General features: G+C 52.4%; 2 protein-coding genes across 2 annotated transcripts; both read left to right on the top strand.

Annotated features, from left to right (window-relative positions):
• The first annotated feature begins 1,163 nt into the window (after positions 1-1,163).
• On the top strand, positions 1,164-9,021 carry LOC121167739 (cocaine esterase-like). The gene is made up of 11 exons (XM_040997316.1): positions 1,164-1,239; positions 3,438-3,642; positions 4,936-5,074; positions 5,409-5,542; positions 5,624-5,882; positions 6,291-6,389; positions 6,646-6,786; positions 7,181-7,325; positions 7,759-7,848; positions 8,363-8,435; positions 8,835-9,021. The coding sequence occupies exons 1-11, from the start codon at positions 1,164-1,166 to the stop codon at positions 9,019-9,021; spliced, it is 1,548 nt and encodes a 515-aa protein (XP_040853250.1).
• A 4,155-nt stretch (positions 9,022-13,176) lies between these two features.
• Positions 13,177-21,448, top strand: LOC121167738 (cocaine esterase-like). Its single transcript, XM_040997315.1, has 13 exons — positions 13,177-13,198; positions 13,570-13,623; positions 15,853-16,057; positions 17,351-17,489; positions 17,820-17,953; positions 18,041-18,299; positions 18,708-18,806; positions 19,063-19,203; positions 19,310-19,390; positions 19,598-19,742; positions 20,179-20,316; positions 20,785-20,857; positions 21,257-21,448. The coding sequence occupies exons 1-13, from the start codon at positions 13,177-13,179 to the stop codon at positions 21,441-21,443; spliced, it is 1,677 nt and encodes a 558-aa protein (XP_040853249.1). The 3' UTR covers positions 21,444-21,448.
• Positions 21,449-22,533: the final 1,085 nt, after the last annotated feature.

The raw sequence follows: 22,533 nt of genomic DNA, 5'->3' as shown, positions 1-22,533 counted from the left end.
TAATGAACTAAGTCACTGTCTGTGGTGCCAGCATTCCACGTGGACACTAGTTTGTGTTCTGGCTGCTCCCCTTCCAATCCAGCTCCCTGCTAATGCGTTTGGGAAAATAGCAGAGATTGGGCAAAAAGTGTGGTCCCTGCATCTGTGTGGGCTCCTGGCTTCGAAGTGGCATAGCCACAGTTGGTGTGGCCATTTGTGGGATGAACCAGCACATGGACTGTCTTTCCTTCTGTTTTGGTAATTGTGTCTTTTAAACGAATAAAAAATAAATCTTGGGTAAAAATACATCAAAGTGTGTATGTGAATGTTTGTCTTTCTGTGGCTGGCTTCTTTCATTCAACATGAAGTCCTCCATGTAACCACATTGCCACAGATGAAAAGATTCCATTCTTTGAGAGTGAATAACACTCCATGGTGTGTCTATGCCAGAATCCTTTACAAATTCATAAGTCAGTGAACACTTCTGGTGACTCCACAGCCTGCCACTATCAGTGGGTACCACAATAAACACTGCAGCACTGGTTTCTCCCAGACATCCTCTTTGTACTTCTCTTGGATGCTGTCCAGTACCAGGAGCGTGGAACACATAGTAGATGTAGATCCTGCATCCTGGCCTGTGAATTAGTGAGGACAAGAAAACCGAGTCCTGAGCCAGGGAAGAGCTCCAAGTGCTCAGGGACAATCACACCTCCTGGGGTTCACTCCTGAACCCCCAGAGAAGATTGTGCCATGTCCCCATCTCTGGGGATTCTCTACTTGGTTTCCTCACTGAGAAGGCCTCCTGGCTTCTCCAAATCCAGCCCCTTGCTCCCTCCTCTCTGTGAGGATAGTGAGCTCAGTGGCTCCAGGACCGACGGGAGCAAGCAGACAGGGACAGAAGTGTGGAGGCCATTCACTGGCTTCATGGTCTGCACTGCAGCTTTGCTGGGTCAGTTGGGTTCCCCTTAAACCCAAGACCCTGCCCCGATTGGCACCCTGCCCACTGACCTCCCGCTTAGCTCAGTCCTGCTCTCCAGTTTGATTCCCTCGTTCCGCCCCGCCCCAGAAACCGACCTACCCAGGGCAAACTCCAGCTTGAGCAAAACCCTGCTCCACCCTCCGAGCACCCAGGACAGCCTCTGGTGCACACAGCTGCAGCACAACACACAGACCTGCCTGGGAAAATGGGGCCCCACTGGCTGTGCACGCAATTCATCGCCTTGGCCTTCAGGCTCCTGCTGCTCCTCGTCCTGGGCCAGGGTGAGGCTCCCACGGGTGGCCACAGGGATCCTTACTGGATTGGCTGTTAGAGCTCTGGAGCCGGTGGGCTGGCGGGTGAAATGGAAGGGTGTGGTGCCCCTGTGCCCTGGATCTGCCCCTAGGCTGAGAGGGCGTCCTGGTTGCCAGGTGCCAGAGTCAGCAAGAAGGGAGATACAGAGGAGGGAGTTAAGGGGGCAGCTTGTGGTGGAGGCCCTGAGAGCATTTCCTGCCTGTGTTTGTGGCTGACTTGGGTGCTGTGCCTAAGTGCTGTCTGCACGTGCTGTGAACATGTGGTTAGGGCTTCTCCCACTGTGTGCTGACTGCTGTTCTTGGTCAGAGACCCACAGCTGTCCTCTGAGCGGTCCCAGGGCAAGGTCACTGGTCCTGGGAGCACAGGGAGCGTTGGGCTACAACTGGTCTGAGGGGCCACAGGGTCCCCCAGCCCATGCACTTATCTTGGGGCCAAAGGCTTTTTAAAAAAACTTTATTATTATTATTATTATTATTAAATTAGGCAGAGTTGAGAGACAGGGAGAGAAATCTTCCATCCTGTGGTTCAGTCCCCAAATGGTCACGACAGTGGGAGCTGAGTCAATCTGGAGGCAGGAGCTGTCTCTGGGTTTCCTATGTGGGTTCAGGGGACCAACCTGGAGCACCAGCCACTGCATTCTCAGGCACATTAACATTGAGCTGGATTAAAAATGGAACAGCCAGGACTTGAACCCACACCTATCTGGGATGCTGGCACTACAGATGGAAGTTCATTGTATAATACCGTGGTGCCAGCCTCCCAAAGGCTTGTAATTGAAGGCAAAGCTGGCAGTGTCTTGTGCCCTGCCAGTGCTCTTGGGTCTCTTATCAGAAGCTCAGGCAGTGAGGGCACCAGACCTGGGTGTGTTTTGATCCTTGATACTCTGGGTCAAAAGGCCTACTCCCCCACCCGTTTACCCCCCAACAGTTTCTCAATCTAATCTGCCAAAAGGGATCCATACTCACCCTGCCCTCTGCCCATCCTCCCCCTCCACCCCCTGCTGAAATTTCACCTTTACCTCCCCTTGCCCTCACTCTCCAAGGTGGTTCAGTCTTTCTGGAGGGAAGGCTACCTGGCCTTTCAGATGACTCTATTAATCAGTTACTTATCAATTTCTTTAAGGTTTTAATTATTTGAAAGACAGCTTAATGAAAGTGAGGGAGAAAGAGATCTTCCAGGGGCTGGCTCACTCTAAAAAGGGCCGTGGCAGGTGGAGATGGGCTACATGGAAACCAAGAATCAGGAACTCCACATGAGTGACATGGGCCCAAGCACTCAGGCTGTCCTCTGCTGTCTTCCCAGGTGCATTAGCAGCGAGCTGGGACTCCCATGGGTGCTCTGATGTGGGATGGTGGCATTACAGGAAACAGTTAATTTATAGGCCACAGCCCTGTCTCTAGGACTCTAACAATATTTCATGTGGGTTCCATGTTCAGAAAGATTACAGCTGATTCTTGGTGTGGGCAAAGAGTCTCCCAATGTTACAAGAAGGTTCAGGTGTTCCCTGGAGTGTTGCAGTTCCACATTCCTGAAAACAACACAAAAATACATCTTTGGTACTATTATGATGTGCTTATAAGTTGTTTTTTCCTGGAAAACTTTTTTTAAAGAAGAAACAGAGAGATCAGCACTGACATGCAGAGGGTTAAGTTGCCACCTGCAGTGCCAGCATCCTGTAAGAACTCAAGTTTGAGTCCTGGCTACTCCACTTCTGATCCAGCCGCCTGCTAAAGCACCTGTGAAAGCAGCAGAAGATGGCCTGAGTGCTTTGGCTCCTGCTGCCACCCAAGTGGGAGACCTAGATGGAATTTCTGGCTCCTGGCTTTAGCTTGGGCCTGCCCAAGGTACAGTGGCCTTCTGGAGAGTGAATTAATGAATTAATGAATGGAAGATTCTCTTATTTTTTCCCTCTCTTTTACTTCTCACTGAGTATAGTTCCTGACCTCAGCTGTGAAAGTCCACAAGGGCTTTTGGTCACTACAAATGGGCTCTTTCTGATCATCTCATTAGGATGGAATCAGGATGTTTCACACAGGAACTTCATGAAGTGAGTGTGTGTGTTGGTGTGCATCGTGTTCTGGACAAGGCTGAGCTGAGGATGGTAAGAGGGAAGTCACAGCAGCATTGTCTGGAGCAACTCTCCCTGATTGTATCTCTCTGCCCACAGGCCAGGACTCCACAAGCCCCATCAGGACCACACACTCTGGGCAGGTGCGAGGAAGCCTGGTCCACGTGGAAGGCACCAACGTGGGCGTTCATACCTTCCTGGGCATTCCGTTTGCCAAGCCACCTCTGGGACCACTGCGCTTTGCACCTCCTGAACCTGCTGAAGCTTGGAATGGAGTGAGGGACGGCACTTCCTACCCAGCCATGTAAGCTCTTCCAGGGTCCTGAGGATCATCAGGTCCAGGGTGGGTTTGGGAACCTCCAAGTGCTAGGTCAAGCCAGCTGTCTTTTCATCCACAGCCGATGCCTACCTCTCAGGAATCTTTTGTGAGTCATATAGGAGGTTTTTATTCCAATGCGAAAGGTGGCCACGGGGAAGAAGCAGGAGCAGAGAAAGAGTACATGTGGGAATATGCTTTGATGACCAAGGGGAGGGTATTGTGAATAGGGGCTGGGATGGCTGTCAGGGTGGGAACAAGAGATATGGGCTGCAAGGGATTGGTGGATAGGGTCATAGAGTACAGAGTCATGAGGTTACAGTGGATTGATGGAGAGCAAGATTACAAGTTTACAGTTGATTGACAAAGAGCAAAATTTGAACCTAAAGGGCAAACCTGAAGAAAATTGAGACCTAAGGGAAGCAAATATTTAAAATGGGGTCGGGTCTAAAAGGGCAGGGGACATTATCAATTTTCAGGGCCAACGTTCAAGTCATTCATCACTACTAACCATCTGTGTGCTGTGGACTTCCTGCGAGAACACTTTCAGTGGGCTTGCCAGGCTCCTGCCAGGTTCTTGGCTCAGGACTTGGGACTCTGAGGCTTTTAGTTCCAGGTGCTGAAGATGGAGGGAGAGACTCAGCTCCCCAAGTTTAGCTTCTGCCACATTCTTGTGCTGCCCTGGTGAGGGGGCATTGTCCTGGGTGAGTTCCCCAGGTGGTCTAGCCAAAGCTTGTAGGAGTCCCTGATTGCATCAATAGATCCTGCAGGTACTTAGATGGGCATCAATGGAACCAGGCATGAGCACAGAGCTAAACCACGGAAAAGGATATTAGCCAAAAGACGTGTGTGTGTTTCACAGCTGGAGGCAGGGCAGGAGTGATGAGTGCCAAGGATCCCAGGAAATTGGCCATCTCACTGTCTTCCCTCAGGAAGGGATGGGCATCCAAACACCCAGAGTGTGTCGGGGAGGCACCTGTGCTCAGGGCCTGACTGTGCAGAGGGACACACTGAAGTCAGCACCTGCAGGCAAAACCTGCCAGGAGACCCCAAGAGTAAGGTGTGCTATATCAGTCTCCACCTGCCTGGAAGGTCCCTGGAAACTGGTGCGATCCCAGCTTCCCAGCAGTTTCAGATGTGTATCTGGGACAGAAGGGATATGAGGGCAGGCTTAAGAATGAGCAGCATCACAGAGAAGAGCAAAGGAGAGAATCAGGGACCCAGGTTCTGGCTTGGGCCACTGCATAGATCCTGCACTAATGTCTGCTTGGGTGATTTCAGGTGTCCACAGAACCTCGATATAATGGGTGATGATGCTAAAAAACTGAATTTCACAATGTTGTCCATCCCCATGTCTGAGGACTGCCTGTACCTCAACATCTACGCACCAGGCCATGCCCATGAGGGCTCCAAGCTGCCTGTGAGTGGGAGGTCAGGGGCAGCTGAGGGTGGGAGGACATCTTGCCCTGACTGGAGGATGGGGAAGGGAAAGGTGACTGTATCCTCCCATGTCATGGATCCTGGTGAACAGCTCCTCCCTGTGGGGTCCAGGAAGTGCCTCTTCTCCTGGGTGGGCAACTGAGCACTGGGCATGAGGTCCCAGAAGACTGTCTGTTATGAGAAGACAGAATATATGGGCCCTAATGGACCCAGAACACCTGTAGCACCCAGCTGTCCAGGAGATATACCTAGGGGACTGGGGGTTGTAGGGCTCAGGACTGGGAAACCTCACAGTATTTACCCCGACTTTCAAGGTGATGGTATGGATCCATGGAGGTGCATTGGTTGTAGGCTTTGCTTCGGCATATGATGGCTCCACCTTGGCAGCCTTTGAGGATGTAGTGGTGGTCACCATCCAGTACCGCCTGGGCATCCTGGGATTCTTCAGGTAAGCCTGGGCCTGGGCCGGGCACTGAGGGAGGAACAGTCCTGGCACAGCCCTGCCATCCCTGTCCTTCCTACTTCTCAGCACTGGAGACCAGCACGCCAGCGGCAACTGGGGCTACCTGGACCAAGTGGCTGCACTGCGCTGGGTGCAGCAGAATATTGCCCACTTTGGAGGCAACCCTGATCGGGTCACCATTTTTGGCGAGTCTGCCGGTGGTGTAAGCGTGTCCTCACACGTGCTGTCACCCGTGTCGCAAGGACTCTTCCACGGAGCCATCATGGAAAGTGGAGTGGCTGTGCTGCCTGGCATCATCACCAGCTCATCTGAGACGATCTCCTCGGTGAGTTTCCTTCACTGGTGCAGCCTTGACCTATAACTCCCATCTTCTCTCCTGGAGCCTCTGCTACTTTCTCTGTTGTGTCAAAACACATGGACCATCATGCGACTTGGCACTGCCCACCCAAGGGATGGCTGAGGGGCTCAGGTGTCAAAATCCACATGCCTGTGCCTCAGTAGAGTCTGACACAGTTGTGGGCCCTGAAAAGTGGCCCTGTGAGGTCCACCTAGTCTGTAACCAGACAACCAGGTCAGCTCACTGAGGTTGAGATGCTCCAAGTCGGGGAGAGAGGACTAGTGAGTGTCAAGGCTGCAACTGCACACCCATGAGACTGTTCCTGCCTCCAGCTGGGCCTTGGGCACCCTCCTTCTTCTCTTACATGGATGTCTAGCCCATGTGCTTCCTATTCAGGTGGTGACCAACCTGTCTGGCTGTGGCCAGGTGGACTCTGAGACCCTGGTGGGCTGCTTGCGGGCCAAGAGTGAAGAGGAGATCCTGGCAATGAACAAGGTGGGACCTCATTCACTGGGACAAATGGGTGATAGACTCTGGTGCCCTTCAGAGTCTCTGGGCTACCAGCTCATGTTCATGCCTTCCTCCCCTCCCAGTACTCGATGCATAGAGATGACCAAGTCCTGTAAGCCAGACATGGTACTCCATGTGTTGAGCTGTAAGGCCACTGAGTGATCCCGGGTTAAGGGAGAGTTTCAAGAGCAAAAGAAAATTCTGGATCATAAATCTTCTCCACTGCCCTGGGTGTCCCTAGGCCTTCAAGATCATCTCCGGTGTGGTAGATGGCATCTTCTTTCCCAGACACCCCTATGAGCTGCTGGCCTCTGCTGACTTCCAGCCGGTCCCCAGCATCATTGGTGTCAACAACGATGAGTACGGTTGGATCCTCCTCAAAGTGAGTCCAGGCTGAGTTCACAGGAGTCTGTCTCAAGGCCAGGCCTGAGAGGGCAGAGCTCCCAGGAGAACAACTCCCAACCTGAAATCCTCTGCTTGCTCCACAGTTCTTCGGTGTCAGACACACTGAGGATGAAATTAACAGAGTGGCCATGGAGACACTAATACATCAAACATCTGAGCAGTGGGTGAGACCCTTGGGCTCCCGGCCAACAGATCCCTGCCCCTTGGGGACTCCTGGAACCGAGACACACTGGCAGTCTGTGTGCTTGGGGATGGGGTGACCACGAACCTGCTCCTTTGCCCCATTCCCTGTCTTTGTCCAGGACATGGGTCAGTTGTCTCTCTCCCTGGCAGTGAGCTGATGATGACTCTGTTCCTGTTCCTCGGGCTAGATGCTGCCTCCTGGTATAAGGGAACAGTTGGTGGATGAGTACCTGGGGGACAACAAGGACCCCAAGACCCTCATGGCTCAGTACCAGGAGATGATGGCAGACTCACTCTTCGTGATGCCAGCGCTCCATGTTGCACATTTTCAGCGTGAGTTCACCTGCAGCTATGGCCACACTAACTGGGGTTCTGCTTTTACTGGCCAGGGCTGAGCACACAGCTTTTGGTTCGGGGAGGTATGTCATATGCTGGCTTCTATCCACATATGGCTGGGTCCCTCAGAGCCAAGTACCCATGTCCTTATTTAAGTTCACCATCCTGTTAGTTTAGGAGATGGACATCAGGGGACAGGGGAAGAGACAAGATTGTAGCAAGGCTAAGTTAGCTACATTGTGTCAATACCTTCCAGCTACAAAGTCCAAGACCAATACCTAACCTCAGGCCCTTGCCACTGACCTCACCTGGGACTCCACCAACACCACCTGAGTCAGACCAAGTGGGCATTGCTCTACTGTCCTCTTGGGTAGTATGAGAAACCCAGGGGAAGGGCCTCCATCCATCACCCTGTGCACTTGTTACCCAGGTTCCCATGCCCCTGTCTACTTCTACGAGTTCCAGCATTCGCCCAAATTTGCAAAGAACTTCCGGCCACCCCACGTCAAGGCCGACCATGGCGATGAAGTTGCTTTTGTCTTCAGATCAATTTTCTTTGGGAAAAAAGGTGAGGCTTCCTCCTTCCTAGGATGGGGATGCAGCAGTTGGCAGTCCTGAGGGGATGCTGTGCCCACTGCACATATGAAAGGGCTGAGGCTCAGATGGAATTAAGCACTCCAAGTCTCACAGTTCCCAGGGCTGAGTCAGGACTGTACTGTGAGTGCCTCGAAACCCAGCTCCCTCCTCCTCTGCCCGGCCCCATGATGAGTCTGTCCTGGGTACAGAGTTGTCTACTGAGTGATATGCCAAGGTCATAAGAGTGAAAACCTACTGGGCCAGTAAGAGGCCAAGTTCAGGTGACTATGAGGTCAGGCTTCATTTAGCAAAGAAAAAGCCAAATCCTTGTGGTCAGTAGCAGGTGAATTTCATATTGGCAGCCAAGGGTCAAGCTCCATTGGGTTGGCAAGTGTGGCCAAGGTGGGGCAGTGGGCCTGCTCCTACTTGAGCTGACCCTGTATCCTTTCTCACTGCAGTGACTCTCACTGAGGAGGAGGAATTGCTGAGCAGGAGGATGATGAAGTACTGGGCCAACTTTGCTCGCACCGGGTGAGACGCTCCAACCTCCCACCTCCCTGGGACCACGGGACCCTTCCCTGTGGGAACCACAGCAGCAGCCCGGTGTTCTGGGTCATGTGACAGCTCCCTCCCCAGTTTCAGCTCCCTTCCCCAGTGGCACATACATGGGTCCTAGCGACCAGGGACACTCTACCCATCCAGCTTATGATCTTGACATCAGGTTTTAACCTCCGAAACTCCCCATTGGAGAGAGGGTAATACAGCCTGGATTGGGAGGTCCCCATGTGGATCTGACACCAGGCAACATAACAGCTTCCCGAACCTGGAAATTTATTTCCAACCCTACTGGTCTGCATAGTGGTCTGTCTGGACCTCAGGTAGGCTGCTCAGAGTCCCTGTGTTAACCCCTCCCTGACCTCTCATCTGTAGGAACCCCAATGGCGAGGGCCTGCCACACTGGCCTGTCTTGGACCAGGAGGAGCAGTACCTACAGCTGAGCACACAGCCTGCAGTGGGCCGGGCTCTGAAGGCCCACAGACGCCAGTTCTGGGCACAAACTCTGCCCAAGAAGATGCAGGAGCTGATGGGGGCTGAGCAGAAGCACACAGAGCTGTAGCTGCCTGTGTCTAGGTGGGTGTCCTGGTCCCATCCACAGCAGTCACTTACCTGCCCTCCTTCCCTTTGGCATACCTTTGTGGAGCACCTGCTGCCTGAGGCTCTGTGTTCTTGCCCTGGGTTCCCTGTGTCAGTTGTACTCACACCATTCCCATGAGGCTGTGCAGTCACAACCTGCAGAAGCCCACTTTCCTCATCTCCAACTGGCATAGGACATGTCTTTCTCACCTCCTCTTCTTCCTCTTCCTGATCCTCTCCTCTCTTCCTAACCCCAGGCCATAGAAATCCAGTGGGAACTGCTTTGTGGGTTGTTGTCCACCCTAGGTGTCAGAAGCCTTCATATTCCGCCCAGCACATCCTGCGAGCTCATGTCTGTAAGCAACCCATAGGGGACCTGGGCACCTGGAGACACGGTGTCCTGGTGCCCTCAGGCTGCCATGAGTGGCCTCCTTCCACTCCCTTCATGTTGCCACAAATAAAGGCTCCCATTCCTTCAGCTGAGAAATACTCATCCGGGTAACCTTGCCACATACTCATGCAATTGTCTCTGTAACACTATCTTTCAAATAAAATAAATCTTTAAATATACACACACATAAAAGGTATTTGTTAGCCTTCTGTATATTGTGTTATTGGAAATATTTATTCAGATCTTTTGACCAATTAAAAAAAATCTATCCACTTGAGAGGTAGAGGCAAGGAGAGAAAGATGAATAAAGAAAGCAAGGGCTCTCATCCTCTGAGTCATGTCCCATGTGTTTCCTGAGGCCTGGACGCAAGAACTGGGAGTCACAAAACAATCAGGTTTCCTCTGTGGGTGTCTGGGACCCAATCATTTGAACCATCTCCTTTGCCTAGCAGGAAGCTAGGGGTAGGAATCAGAGTGTGGGGGCCAAGGAAGTCAAAGGATACGGAACATAGTCATTCTCTTCACATCTTAGCCACTGTAGCAAAGGCCTACCGCGATCTGTCCACTTCCTATGTGTTTGATAAGTTGAGTTTTCTGTATGCTGGACTCTATTCCTTGCTAGATGCACAGGCTGAATGAATGTGTGTCCTCCTTCTAGCCCGCTGACCTGTGTGATGCTTCCTGGGGTTTGTACGTTCCCTCCCCATGGAGCAGCACTTCTCCTGAGCCACCAAGGTGTCTTCTTTCTGATCCTCATGAAGCACACGTGCATCTGAGTATGAGCGGGTTAGACAGACTGCCTAGGGAAGGAATGGACTCTCCGGGCAGGGCTCCCAACTCAGCTGTGTCTGTTGAACTCCTCTGCCTGGATGACCAGCAGGCTTCTTTGTCAAGGGGAGAAAAGAACTGGTGTCAGAGCAGGGTGGGGACATGGAAAACCCAGGGTACCACCAGCACTAGGGCAGGAAAGGGTCCCATGGAGTAGGGAGGGGAGAGCAGAAACACTCAGGGGAAGGGCCCAGAAAAGCAGGGAGCTCCAGTGCGGAATCTGGAGTTTCCAGGATCTGGACAGTCACACCTCCTAGCCTTAGCTCAGAGCCTCCATGACACCCAGCAGGAAGTGCAGAGCCAGTTATCTGTGGGGATTTTAACCTCATGCCTCTTCAAAGAACGCCTTCTGAGTTATCCAATTACAAACTCATTGCTGCTTGCAGTCTATCCTGACACTGCAGTTGGCCATAACTCCAAGACTGAGAGGAGGGTCCTGGGCAGCCAGGAGAGAAGAGAAGCAGCCCCAGTACTGCGCCTGCATTGACTTCCACCAGCTCAGCTGGTTCCTGCTCTCCCATGAGATCTCCTTGCCCTGCCCCAAAGACTGCCCAGCCCACTTCCTGCCCACTTCAAATTTTGGCATGGATACATCTTGATCTGTACCCAGGGTGCCCAGGGCAGCCTCTGGGGCACAAGTGGAGCACATGAAGACATGCCCAGAACCATGTGGCCACACAGAATATGTATGCGGTTCTGTGCCGTGCCCTGTGGGCTCCTGCTGCTCCTAATCACTGGCCAGGATGAGGCTCCTGCATGCAGGCACTGGGACCCGGGTCAGATCTGCAGTTAGAGCCCGAGTTGGTGGAATGGCCGGCACCTGAGAGGAAGTGGGAGAGGGTGATGTCTGCACTAGAAACAACAAGCTGTGAGCTCAGCAGGAGGTTTTGAGTGGAGCTGCTCGGGATAAGCCATGGGACAGGTGCAGGGACAGGATTTAGGCCCATTCCTTTCCGTGCTTGTGGATGCACCAATGCATATGCCCAGTCAAAGGATAGTAATGAACCTGAGTGTTTTTGCCACAACTCTAATCAAGGAGGCCCCTGCGAGGTAAGTGATGGGCAGACTACAGAAGCCTCGGGTGCCAATTCTAGGTCCCTTCTGAGACTCAGGAGCACCTGTACCCCATGCTGCTGCCTAGGGAGTAGGTGATGGCCTACATGCATGGCCTTCTTAACAAAAGCTCAGGCCACACATGTCAGGCTCCTGGGGTGTGTCCTTCATCTTTTATCTGCTCATTCAGAAGGCTCAGACTGGAGCCAGCCTGCTAGAGCATCAGGTTAAATTACTACTTGGAGCACTGCATCCCACAAGGGTGCACATTCCAGTTGTGCTTGATCTACTTCCAATCCTTCTCTCTCTGCTAATGCACCTGGGAAAGCAGCAGAAGATGGCCCCAATGCATGGGCCCCGGCACCCATGGCAGAGACACAGATGGAGCTCCAAGTCCCTGGCTTAGGACTGACCCAGCCTTGGCTGTTGGGCTGTTTGAAGAGGAACCAGTAGACAATTCTGTCTCTCCCTCTCTCAGAAAACTTGACGTTTTAAAAAGTAAGTAGATCTGTAAGAAAATACAAAAATAACCAAAGCCCAAGGATTCTTCCTCTGCACTTTCCCAATCTAATGTGCCAGCAGCAGTCCACACTCTTGCTTCTTCTGGGCTTATCCAACAGGATCCCTCCCTCCTTGTCTTTGTTTGGTCTCTCCCAGGTGAACAGGACATTCTAGGCAGAAGGCTCAACCTCACACTTAGTGGCTCCCATTGAAATCATGTGTTGTGCTGGTTCCCATCTCAGAAAGAACACGGAGTCTCTGGGTATTCCGGGAGTCCAGCACCACCATGCTGACTCTGCAGATGCTGCCATCCTGGGTACCAGGGCAGCACCTGTGTAGAAGCTGCCTATGTCCTCTATGTGATCATCCAGCTCCAGCTCATCTATCACTAATACAGCGTAAGCATTGTTTCACTTGCTATGGCACTCTCTGTTTATGGTGCATGATGGGAAACATGTCAACAACCACCACAAAGGCGATCTTTGGCCTGGTTGCAGTCAGCCCAGTGGGCTGAGTTGATGGAAACTGAATCTCTAATGTGGGTGACTCCAGCACCAGAGCAGTCACTGTCTCCAGGCAACTTCTGCCTTGTCCGGAGTGCACTCTTCCTGTGGCAAATATGGAAGCTAAACCCAGGCTCTTTGTTGCAGGGCGAAGGCTGCCCAAGCTGCTCCTTCACTGTAGGGCTGTGTTTGGCAGTGCTTTCAGTTCTTCTGGGGTTGATATTTAGGGTTGCAGCCACTGGTCCTATGGCAATGCCAGCTGCAATCACTTGAAAAACTGCCCAATTGGCTTCCAGAGCAGTTGCACCATATCCCCTTGCCACTTGCACTTTGTGAAGGCTCCAATTTCTCCACATCCTGACCTATACTCTTGATGACCTGTTGCCGGTTCTTGTTGATTTTACTGTGTTTTGAGTCTCTTTTACTCTGCATGCCACCTCTTGCCTCTGCCTCTCTTTTCATTTGCTTCTAATTGTGCTGATTTTAAAGAACCCAAGAACTTCCTTCTGGTTTTGCTAGGGTTGGTAGCACCATGTGGGTTCTGCTGATGGTGCCCTGGTGGTAGCAATGAATCATACTCATGTGCTCTGTGCATTTGTAACTCTATTCTAGAGGTGACTTCAGATTCTGGTTCTAGGTTTCAGCTTGCTTTTTTGGCAAGGTTGCTATGCAGTGCTGTAATTCCCAATAGGAAATCTGTGGTGTTTGGTTGTACTGCTTCATGTGTCAAAATTTGTCCTAGAGAGGGGACTGCACCACCAGTATGGGGTCAACTGGTGGGAAGTCCCTACCTGATCAAGCCACCCTGACCATAGGTGCCAGTTCTGGACCTGGTATCTGCTCCCAGAAGATCCAGGAGCTGATGAGGGCTGAGCAGGTGCATGTGCAGATGCAGCTACCACAAAAGATCCTTGGGAGGACTCATGGGCCAGTGCCCACTTGTTCTCCTCTGTGAGCTCAGTGGCTCCAGTATTGAGAGGAGGGTGTCATGGGGCAAGCAGTGACAGGGACCGAAATGGGGAGGCTATGTTCACATTTGTTGCCTTTGGGTCCACTTCTGATATCTGCCAGGGTAGGTTCCCCTTGAACCCCAAACCCCGCCCAGTAATGCTCACTCCGCCCAGTCCCTGCCCAGTACAAATTCCAGCTTGGCAATTGCCTTGTTCCTCCCCTACAGCACTCAGGGCAGCCTCTGGGGCATACAGTGGCACACACACGGACCTGCCTGGGAACATGTGGCGGCACTGGCTGTGCACCCGGCTTGGCAGCTTGGCCTGCGGACTCATGCTGCTCCTTCTTCCAAGCCAGGGTGAGGCTCCCACGGGTGTCCACAGGGACCTGGGTTTGATTTGCAGTTCCAGCTGGAGAGCACATGGGATGGTGTGGACAAATGTGAGGGTGGGTGGTGATGGGACTGCCCCTTGTGTCCCTGTGTGCCAGGAGGCTGAAAGGGGATCATGGTTTCCAGGGACCAGATGCAGTGAGAAGGGAGACCAACAGGAGGGCGTTCAAGGGGCCAGCTTGTGGAGGAGGGGCTGAGTAGTTTCCTGCTGCCTGTGTTTCTGCCTGATGTTGCTGCTGCCTGCAGGTGCTGTGAACATGCAGTTAGGGCTTCTCCCACTGCGGGTTGATTATCAGTTGGCTGCTCTTGCCCAGAGACCCCCAGCCAACTCTGAGGGGTCTCTGAGGCAATGCCACTGGCCCTGGGAACACAGGCAGCATGAGGCTGCAGCTGGTCTGAGGGTCCACAGGGTCCCCCAGCTCATGCACCTTTCCTGGGGGCAAAAGTTCTCTTTTCTTTTCTTTTTTTTCCAATTGTTTGTATTCTTATTGGGAAGGCAGATTTAGTGAAAGAGGAGAGCCAGGGAGAGAAATCTTCCATCCTGGGGTTTATACCCCAAATGGCCACAACGGCAGGAGCTAAGGATCGGAGCCAGGAGCTTCCTCTGGACTCCTGCGGGGAGGGCAGAGGGAGGTGATGCAGTGACCAAGGACTTGGGCTACTAACAACTGCTTTCCCAAGCACATTATTACTGAGCTGGATAGGAAGTGGAGCAGCCAGCACTTGAAGCAATATGGGATGGTGGTGCCACATGCAGAAGCTTAGCCTGCAACACCACGCTGCTAGCTCCCCATAGGCTTGTAATTGAAGGCAAAGCTGATGGTACCCTGTGCCTGCCAGTGCCCTTGGGTCTATCTCAGAGTTCTGCCTATGTGGGCACCAGACCTGGGTGTGTTTTGATCCTTGATACTCTGGGTCAAAAGGCCTCCTCCCCCACCCGTTTACCCCCCCAACAGTTTCTCAATCTAATCTGCCAAAAGGGATCCATACTCACCCTGCCCTCTGCCCATCCTCCCCCTCCAACCCCTGCTGAAATTTCACCTTTACCTCCCCTTGCCCTCACTCTACAAGGTGATTCAGTCTTTCTGGAGGGAAGGCTACCTGGCCTTTCAGATGACTCTATTAATCAGTTACTTATCAATTTCTTTAAGGTTTTAATTATTTGAAAGACAGCTTAATGAAAGTGAGGGAGAAAGAGATCTTCCAGGGGCTGGCTCACTCCAAAAAGGGCCGTGGCAGGTGGAGATGGGCTACATGGAAACCAAGAACCAGGAACTCCACATGAGTGACATGGGCCCAAGCACTCAGGCTGTCCTCTGCTGCCTTCCCAGGTGCATTAGCAGTGAGCTGGGACTCCCATGGGTGCTCTGATATGGGGTGGTGGCATTACTGGAAACAGTTAACTTATAGGCCACAGCCCTGTCTCTAGGACTCTAACAATATTTCATGTGGGTTCTATGTTCAGAAAGACTACAGCTGATTCTTGGTGTGGGCAAAGAGTCTCCCAATGTTACAAGAAGGTTCAGGTGTTCCCTGGAGTGTTGCAGTTCCACATCCCTGAAAACAACACAAAAATACATTTTTGGTACTATTATGATGTGCTTATAAGTTGTTTTTTCCTGGAAAACTTTTTTTAAAGAAGAAACAGAGGAATCAGCACTGACATGCAGAGGGTTAAGTTGCCACCTGCAGTGCCAGCATCCTGTAAGAACTCAAGTTTGAGTCCTGGCTACTCCACTTCTGATTCAGCCGCCTGCTAAAGCACCTGCGAAAGCAGCAGAAGATGGCCTGAGTGCTTTGGCTCCTGCTGCCACCCAAGTGGGAGACCTAGATGGAATTTCTGGCTCCTGGCTTTAGCCTGGGCCTGCCCAAGGTATAGTGGCCTTCTGGAGAGTGAATTAATGAATTAATGAATGGAAGATTCTCTTATTTTTTCCCTCTCTTTTACTTCTCACTGAGTATAGTTCCTGACCTCAGCTGTGAAAGTCCACAAGGGCTTTTGGTCACTACAAATGGGCTCTTTCTGATCATCTCATTAGGATGGAATCAGGATATTTCACACAGGAACTTCATAAAGTGAGTGTGTGTGTTGGTGTGCATCGTGTTCTGGACAAGGCTGAGCTGAGGATGGTAAGAGGGAAGCCACAGCAGCATTGTCAGGAGCAACTCTCCCTGATTGTATCTCTCTGCCCACAGGCCAGGACTCCACAAGCCCCATCAGGACAACACACTCTGGGCAGGTGCGAGGAAGCCTGGTCCATGTGAAAGGCACCAACGTGGGCGTCCACACCTTCCTGGGCATTCCCTTTGCCAAGCCACCTCTGGGGCCACTGCGTTTTGCACCTCCTGAACCTGCTGAAGCTTGGAGTGGAGTGAGGGATGGCACCTCCTACCCAGCCATGTGAGCTCTTCCAGGGGCCTGAGGAGCATCAGGTCCAGGGTGGGTTTGGGAACCTCCAAGTGCTAGGTCAAGCCAGCTGTCTTTTCATCCACAGCCAATGCCTACCTCTCAGGAATCTTTTGTGAGTCATATAGGAGGTTTTTATTCCAATGCGAAAGGTGGCCATGGGGAAGAAGCAGGAGCAGAGAAAGAGTACATGTGGGAATATGCTTTGATGACCAAGGGGAGGGTATTGTGAATAGGGGCTGGGATGGCTGTCAGGGTGGGAACAAGAGATATGGGCTGCAAGGAATTGGTGGATAGAGTTGTAGAGTACAGAGTCATGAGGTTACAGTGGATTGATGGAGAGCAAGATTACAAGTTTACAGTTGATTGACAAAGAGCAAAATTTGAACCTAAAGGGCAAACCTGAAGGAAATCGAGACCTAAGGGAAGCAAATATTTAAAATGGGGTCGGGTCTAAAAGGGCAGGGGGCATTATCAATTTTCAGGGCCAACGTTCAAGTCATTCATCACTACTAACCATCTGTGTGCTGTGGACTTCCTGCGAGAACACTTTCAGTGGGCTTGCCAGGCTCCTGCCAGGTTCTTGGCTCAGGACTTGGGACTCTGAGGCTTTTAGTTCCAGGTGCTGAAGATGGAGGGAGAGACTCAGCTCCCCAAGTTTAGCTTCTGCCACATTCTTGTGCTGCCCTGGTGAGGGGGCATTGTCCTGGGTGAGTTCCCCAGGTGGTCTAGCCAAAGCTTGTAGGAGTCCCTAATTGCATCAATAGATCCTGCAGGTACTTAGATGGGCACCAGTGGAACCAGGCATGAGCACAGAGCTAAACCACGGAAAAGGATATTAGCCAAAAGATGTGTGTGTGTATCACAGCTGGAGGCAGGGCAGGAGTGATGAGTGCCAAGGATCCCAGGAAATTGGCCATCTCACTGTCTTCCCTCAGGAAGGGATGGGCATCCAAACACCCAGAGTGTGTTGGGGAGGCACCTGTGCTCAGGGCCTGACTGTGCAGAGGGACACACTGAAGTCAGCACCTGCAGGCAAAACCTGCCAGGAGACCCCAAGAGTAAGGTGTGCTATATCAGTCTCCACCTGCCTGGAAGGTCCCTGGAAACTGGTGCGATCCCAGCTTCCCAGCAGTTTCAGATGTGTATCTGGGACAGAAGGGATATGAGGGCAGGCTTAAGAATGAGCAGCATCACAGGGAAGAGCAAAGGAGAGAATCAGGGACCCAGGCTCTGGCTTGGGCCACTGCATGGATCCTGCACTAATGTCTGATTGGGTGATTTCAGGTGTCCACAGAACCTCGATATAATGGGTGTTGTTGCTAAAAAACTGAATTTCACAATGTTGTCCATTCCCATGTCTGAGGACTGCCTTTACCTCAACATCTACGCACCAGGCCATGCCCATGAGGGCTCCAAGCTGCCTGTGAGTGGGAGGTCAGGGGCAGCTGAGGGTGGGAGGACATCTTGCCCTGACTGGAGGATGGGGAAGGGAAAGGTGACTGTATCCTCCCATGTCATGGATCCTGGTGAGCAGCTCCTCCCTGTGGGGTCCAGGAAGTGCCTCTTCTCCTGGGTGGGCAGCTGAGCACTGGGCATGAGGTCCCAGAAGACTGTTATGAGAAGACAGAATATATGGGCCCTAATGGACCCAGAACACCTGTAGCACCCAGCTGTCCAGGAGATATACCTAGGGAACTGGGGGTTGCAGGGCTCAGGACTGGGAAACCTCACAGTATTTACCCTGACTTTCAAGGTGATGGTATGGATCCATGGAGGTGCATTGGTTGTAGGCTTTGCTTCGGCATATGATGGCTCCACCCTGGCAGCCTTTGAGGATGTAGTGGTGGTCACCATCCAGTACCGCCTGGGCATCCTGGGATTCTTCAGGTAAGCCTGGGCCTGGGCCTGGGTCGGGCACTGAGGGAGGAACAGTCCTGGCACAGCCCTGCCATCCCTGTCCTTCCTACTTCTCAGCACTGGAGACCAGCACGCCAGCGGCAACTGGGGCTACCTGGACCAAGTGGCTGCACTGCGCTGGGTGCAGCAGAACATTGCCCACTTTGGAGGCAACCCTGATCGGGTCACCATATTTGGCGAGTCTGCCGGTGGTGTAAGCGTGTCCTCACACGTGCTGTCGCCCATGTCGCAAGGACTCTTCCACGGAGCCATCATGGAGAGTGGGGTGGCTGTGCTGCCTGGCATCATCACCAGCTCATCTGAGACGATCTCCTCGGTGAGTTTCCTTCACTGGTGCAGCCTTGACCTATAACTCCCATCTTCTCTCCTGGAGCCTCTGCTACTTTCTCTGTTGTGTCAAAACACATGGACCATCATGCGACTTGGCACTGCCCACCCAAGGGATGGCTGAGGGGCTCAGGTGTCAAAATCCACATGCCTGTGCCTCAGTAGAGTCTGATACAGTTGTGGGCCCTGAAAAGTGGCGCTGTGAGGTCCACCTAGTCTGTAACCAGACAACCAGGTCAGCTCCCTGAGGCTGAGATGCTCCAAGTCGGGGAGAGAGGACTAGTGAGTGTCAAGGCTGCAACTGCACACCCATGAGACTGTTCCTGCCTCCAGCTGGGCCTTGGGCACCCTCCTTCTTCTCTTACATGGATGTCTAGCCCATGTGCTTCCTATTCAGGTGGTGACCAACCTGTCTGGCTGTGGCCAGGTGGACTCTGAGACCCTGGTGGGCTGCTTGCGGGCCAAGAGTGAAGAGGAGATCCTGGCAATGAACAAGGTGGGACCTCATTCACTGGGACAAATGGGTGATAGACTCTGGTGCCCTTCAGAGTCTCTGGGCTACCAGCTCATGTCCATGCCTTCCTCCCCTCCCAGTACTCGATGCATAGAGATGACCAAGTCCTGTAAGCCAGACATGGTACTCCATGTGTTGAGCTGTAAGGCCGCTGAGTGATCCTGGGTTAAGGGAGAGTTTCAAGAGCAAAAGAAAATTCTGGATCATAAATCTTCTCCACTGTCCTGGGTGTCCCTAGGCCTTCAAGATCATCTCCGGTGTGGTAGATGGCATCTTCTTTCCCAGACACCCCTATGAGCTGCTGGCCTCTGCTGACTTCCAGCCGGTCCCCAGCATCATTGGTGTCAACAACGATGAGTACGGTTGGATCCTCCTCAAAGTGAGTCCAGGCTGAGTTCACAGGAGTCTGTCTCAAGGCCAGGCCTGAGGGGGCAGAGCTCCCAGGAGAACAACTCCCAACCTAAAATCCTCTGCTCGCTCCACAGTTCTTCGGTGTCAGACACACTGAGGATGAAATTAACAGAGTGGCCATGGAGACACTAATACATCAAACATCTGAGCAGTGGGTGAGACCCTTCGGCTCCCGGCCAACAGATCCCTGCCCCTTGGGGACTCCTGGAACCGAGACACACTGGCAGTCTGTGTGCTTGGGGATGGGGTGACCACGAACCTGCTCCTTTGCCCCATTCCCTGTCTTTGTCCAGTACATGGGTCAGTTGTCTCTCTCCCTGGCAGTGAGCTGATGATGACTCTGTTCCTGTTCCTCGGGCTAGATGCTGCCTCCTGGTATAGGGGAACAGTTGGTGGATGAGTACCTGGGGGACAACAAGGACCCCAAGACCCTCATGGCTCAGTACCAGGAGATGATGGCAGACTCACTCTTCGTGATGCCAGCGCTCCACGTTGCACATTTTCAGCGTGAGTTCACCTGCGGCTATGGCCACACTAACTGGGGTTCTGCTTTTACTGGCCAGGGCTGAGCGCACAGCTTTTGGTTCGGGGAGGTATGTCATATGCTGGCTCCTATGCATATATGGCTGGGTCCCTCAGAGCCAAGTACCCATGTCCTTATTTAAGTTCACCATCCTGTTAGTTTAGGAGATGGACATCAGGGGACAGGGGAAGAGACAAGATTGTAGCACGGCTGAGTTAGCTACATTGTGTCAATACCTTCCAGCTACAAAGTCCAAGACCAATACCTAACCTCAGGCCCTTGCCACTGACCTTCTCACCTGGGACTCCACCAGCACCACCTGAGTCAGACCAAGTGGGCATTGCTCTACTGTCCTCTTGGGTAGTATGAGAAACCCAGGGGAAGGGCCTCCATCCATCACCCTGTGCACCTGTTACCCAGGTTCCCATGCCCCTGTCTACTTCTACGAGTTCCAGCATTCACCCAGTTTCATGAAGGACTTCCGGCCACCCCACGTCAAGGCCGACCATGGCGATGAAGTGGCTTTTTTCTTCAGATCAATTTTCTTTGGGAAAAAAGGTGAGGCTTCCTCCTTCCTAGGATGGGGATGCACCAGTTGGCAGTCCTGAGGGGGTGCTGTGACCACTGCACATATGAAAGGGCTGAGGCTCAGATGGAATTAAGCACTCCAAGTCTCACAGTTCCCAGGGCTGAGCCAGGACTGTACTGTGAGTGCCTCGAAACCCAGCTCCCTCCTCCTCTGCCCGGCACCATGAAAAGAGTCTGTCCTGGGTACAGAGTTGTCTACTGAGTGATATGCCAAGGTCATAAGAGTGAAAACCTACTGGGCCAGTAAGAGGCCAAGTTCAGGTGACTATGAGGTCAGGCTTCATTTAGCAAAGAAAAAGCCAAATCCTTGTGGTCAGTAGCAGGTGAATTTCATATTGGCAGCCAAGGGTCAAGCTCCATTGGGTTGGCAAGTGTGGCCAAGGTGGGGCAGTGGGCCTGCTCCTACTTGAGCTGACCCTGTATCCTTTCTCACTGCAGTGACTCTCACTGAGGAGGAGGAGCTGCTGAGCAGGAGGATGATGAAGTACTGGGCCAACTTTGCTCGCACGGGGTAAGACGCTCCAACCTCCCACCTCCCTGGGACCACGGGACCCTTCCCTGTGGGAACCACAGCAGCAGCCCGGTGTTCTGGGTCATGTGACAGCTCCCTCCCCAGTTTCAGCTCCCTTCCCCAGTGGCACATACATGGGTCCTAGCGACCAGGGACACTCTACCCATCCAGCTTATGGTCTTGACATCAGGTTTTAACCTCAGAGGCTCCCCATGGGAGAGAGGGTAATACAGCCTGGATTGTGAGGTCCCCATGTGGATCTGACACCAGGCAACATAACAGCTTCCCGAACCTGGAAATTTATTTCCAACCCTACTGGTCTGCATAGTGGTCTGTCTGGACCTCAGGTAGGCTGCTCAGAGTCCCTGTGTTAACCCCTCCCTGACCTCTCATCTGTAGGAACCCCAATGGCGAGGGCCTGCCACACTGGCCTGTCTTGGACCAGGAGGAGCAGTACCTACAGCTGAGCACACAGCCTGCAGTGGGCCGGGCTCTGAAGGCCCACAGACGCCAGTTCTGGGCACAAACTCTGCCCAAGAAGATGCAGGAGCTGATGGGGGCTGAGCAGAAGCACACAGAGCTGTAGCTGCCTGTGTCTAGGTGGGTGTCCTGGTCCCATCCACAGCAGTCACTTACCTGCCCTCCTTCCCTTTGGCATACCTTTGTGGAGCACCTGCTGCCTGAGGCTCTGTGTTCTTGCCCTGGGTTCCCTGTGTCAGTTGTACTCACACCATTCCCATGAGGCTGTGCAGTCACAACCTGCAGAAGCCCACTTTCCTCATCTCCAACTGGCATAGGACATGTCTTTCTCACCTCCTCTTCTTCCTCTTCCTGATCCTCTCCTCTCTTCCTAACCCCAGGCCATAGAAATCCAGTGGGAACTGCTTTGTGGGTTGTTGTCCACCCTAGGTGTCAGAAGCCTTCATATTCCGCCCAGCACATCCTGCGAGCTCATGTCTGTAAGCAACCCATAGGGGACCTGGGCACCTGGAGACACGGTGTCCTGGTGCCCTCAGGCTGCCATGAGTGGCCTCCTTCCACTCCCTTCATGTTGCCACAAATAAAGGCTCCCATTCCTTCAGCTGAGAAATACTCATCCGGGTAACCTTGCCACATACTCATGCAATTGTCTCTGTAACACTATCTTTCAAATAAAATAAATCTTTAAATATACACACACATAAAAGGTATTTGTTAGCCTTCTGTATATTGTGTTATTGGAAATATTTATTCAGATCTTTTGACCAATGAAAAAAAAATCTATCCACTTGAGAGGTAGAGGCAAGGAGAGAAAGATGAATAAAGAAAGCAAGGGCTCTCATCCTCTGAGTCATGTCCCATGTGTTTCCTGAGGCCTGGACGCAAGAACTGGGAGTCACAAAACAATCAGGTTTCCTCTGTGGGTGTCTGGGACCCAATCATTTGAACCATCTCCTTTGCCTAGCAGGAAGCTAGGGGTAGGAATCAGAGTGTGGGGGCCAAGGAAGTCAAAGGATACGGAACATAGTCATTCTCTTCACATCTTAGCCACTGTAGCAAAGGCCTACCGCGATCTGTCCACTTCCTATGTGTTTGATAAGTTGAGTTTTCTGTATCCTGGACTCTATTCCTTGCTAGATGCACAGGCTGAATGAATGTGTGTCCTCCTTCTAGCCCGCTGACCTGTGTGATGCTTC

This window comes from Ochotona curzoniae, unplaced genomic scaffold (genome assembly GCF_017591425.1).
Source record: "Ochotona curzoniae isolate NIBS_2020 unplaced genomic scaffold, NIBS_Ocur_1.0 patch423, whole genome shotgun sequence".
NCBI classification, from domain to species: domain Eukaryota; kingdom Metazoa; phylum Chordata; class Mammalia; order Lagomorpha; family Ochotonidae; genus Ochotona; species Ochotona curzoniae.
The sequence above is the reverse complement of the archived record's forward strand: the minus strand, read 5'-3'. Positions and strand labels throughout refer to the sequence as shown.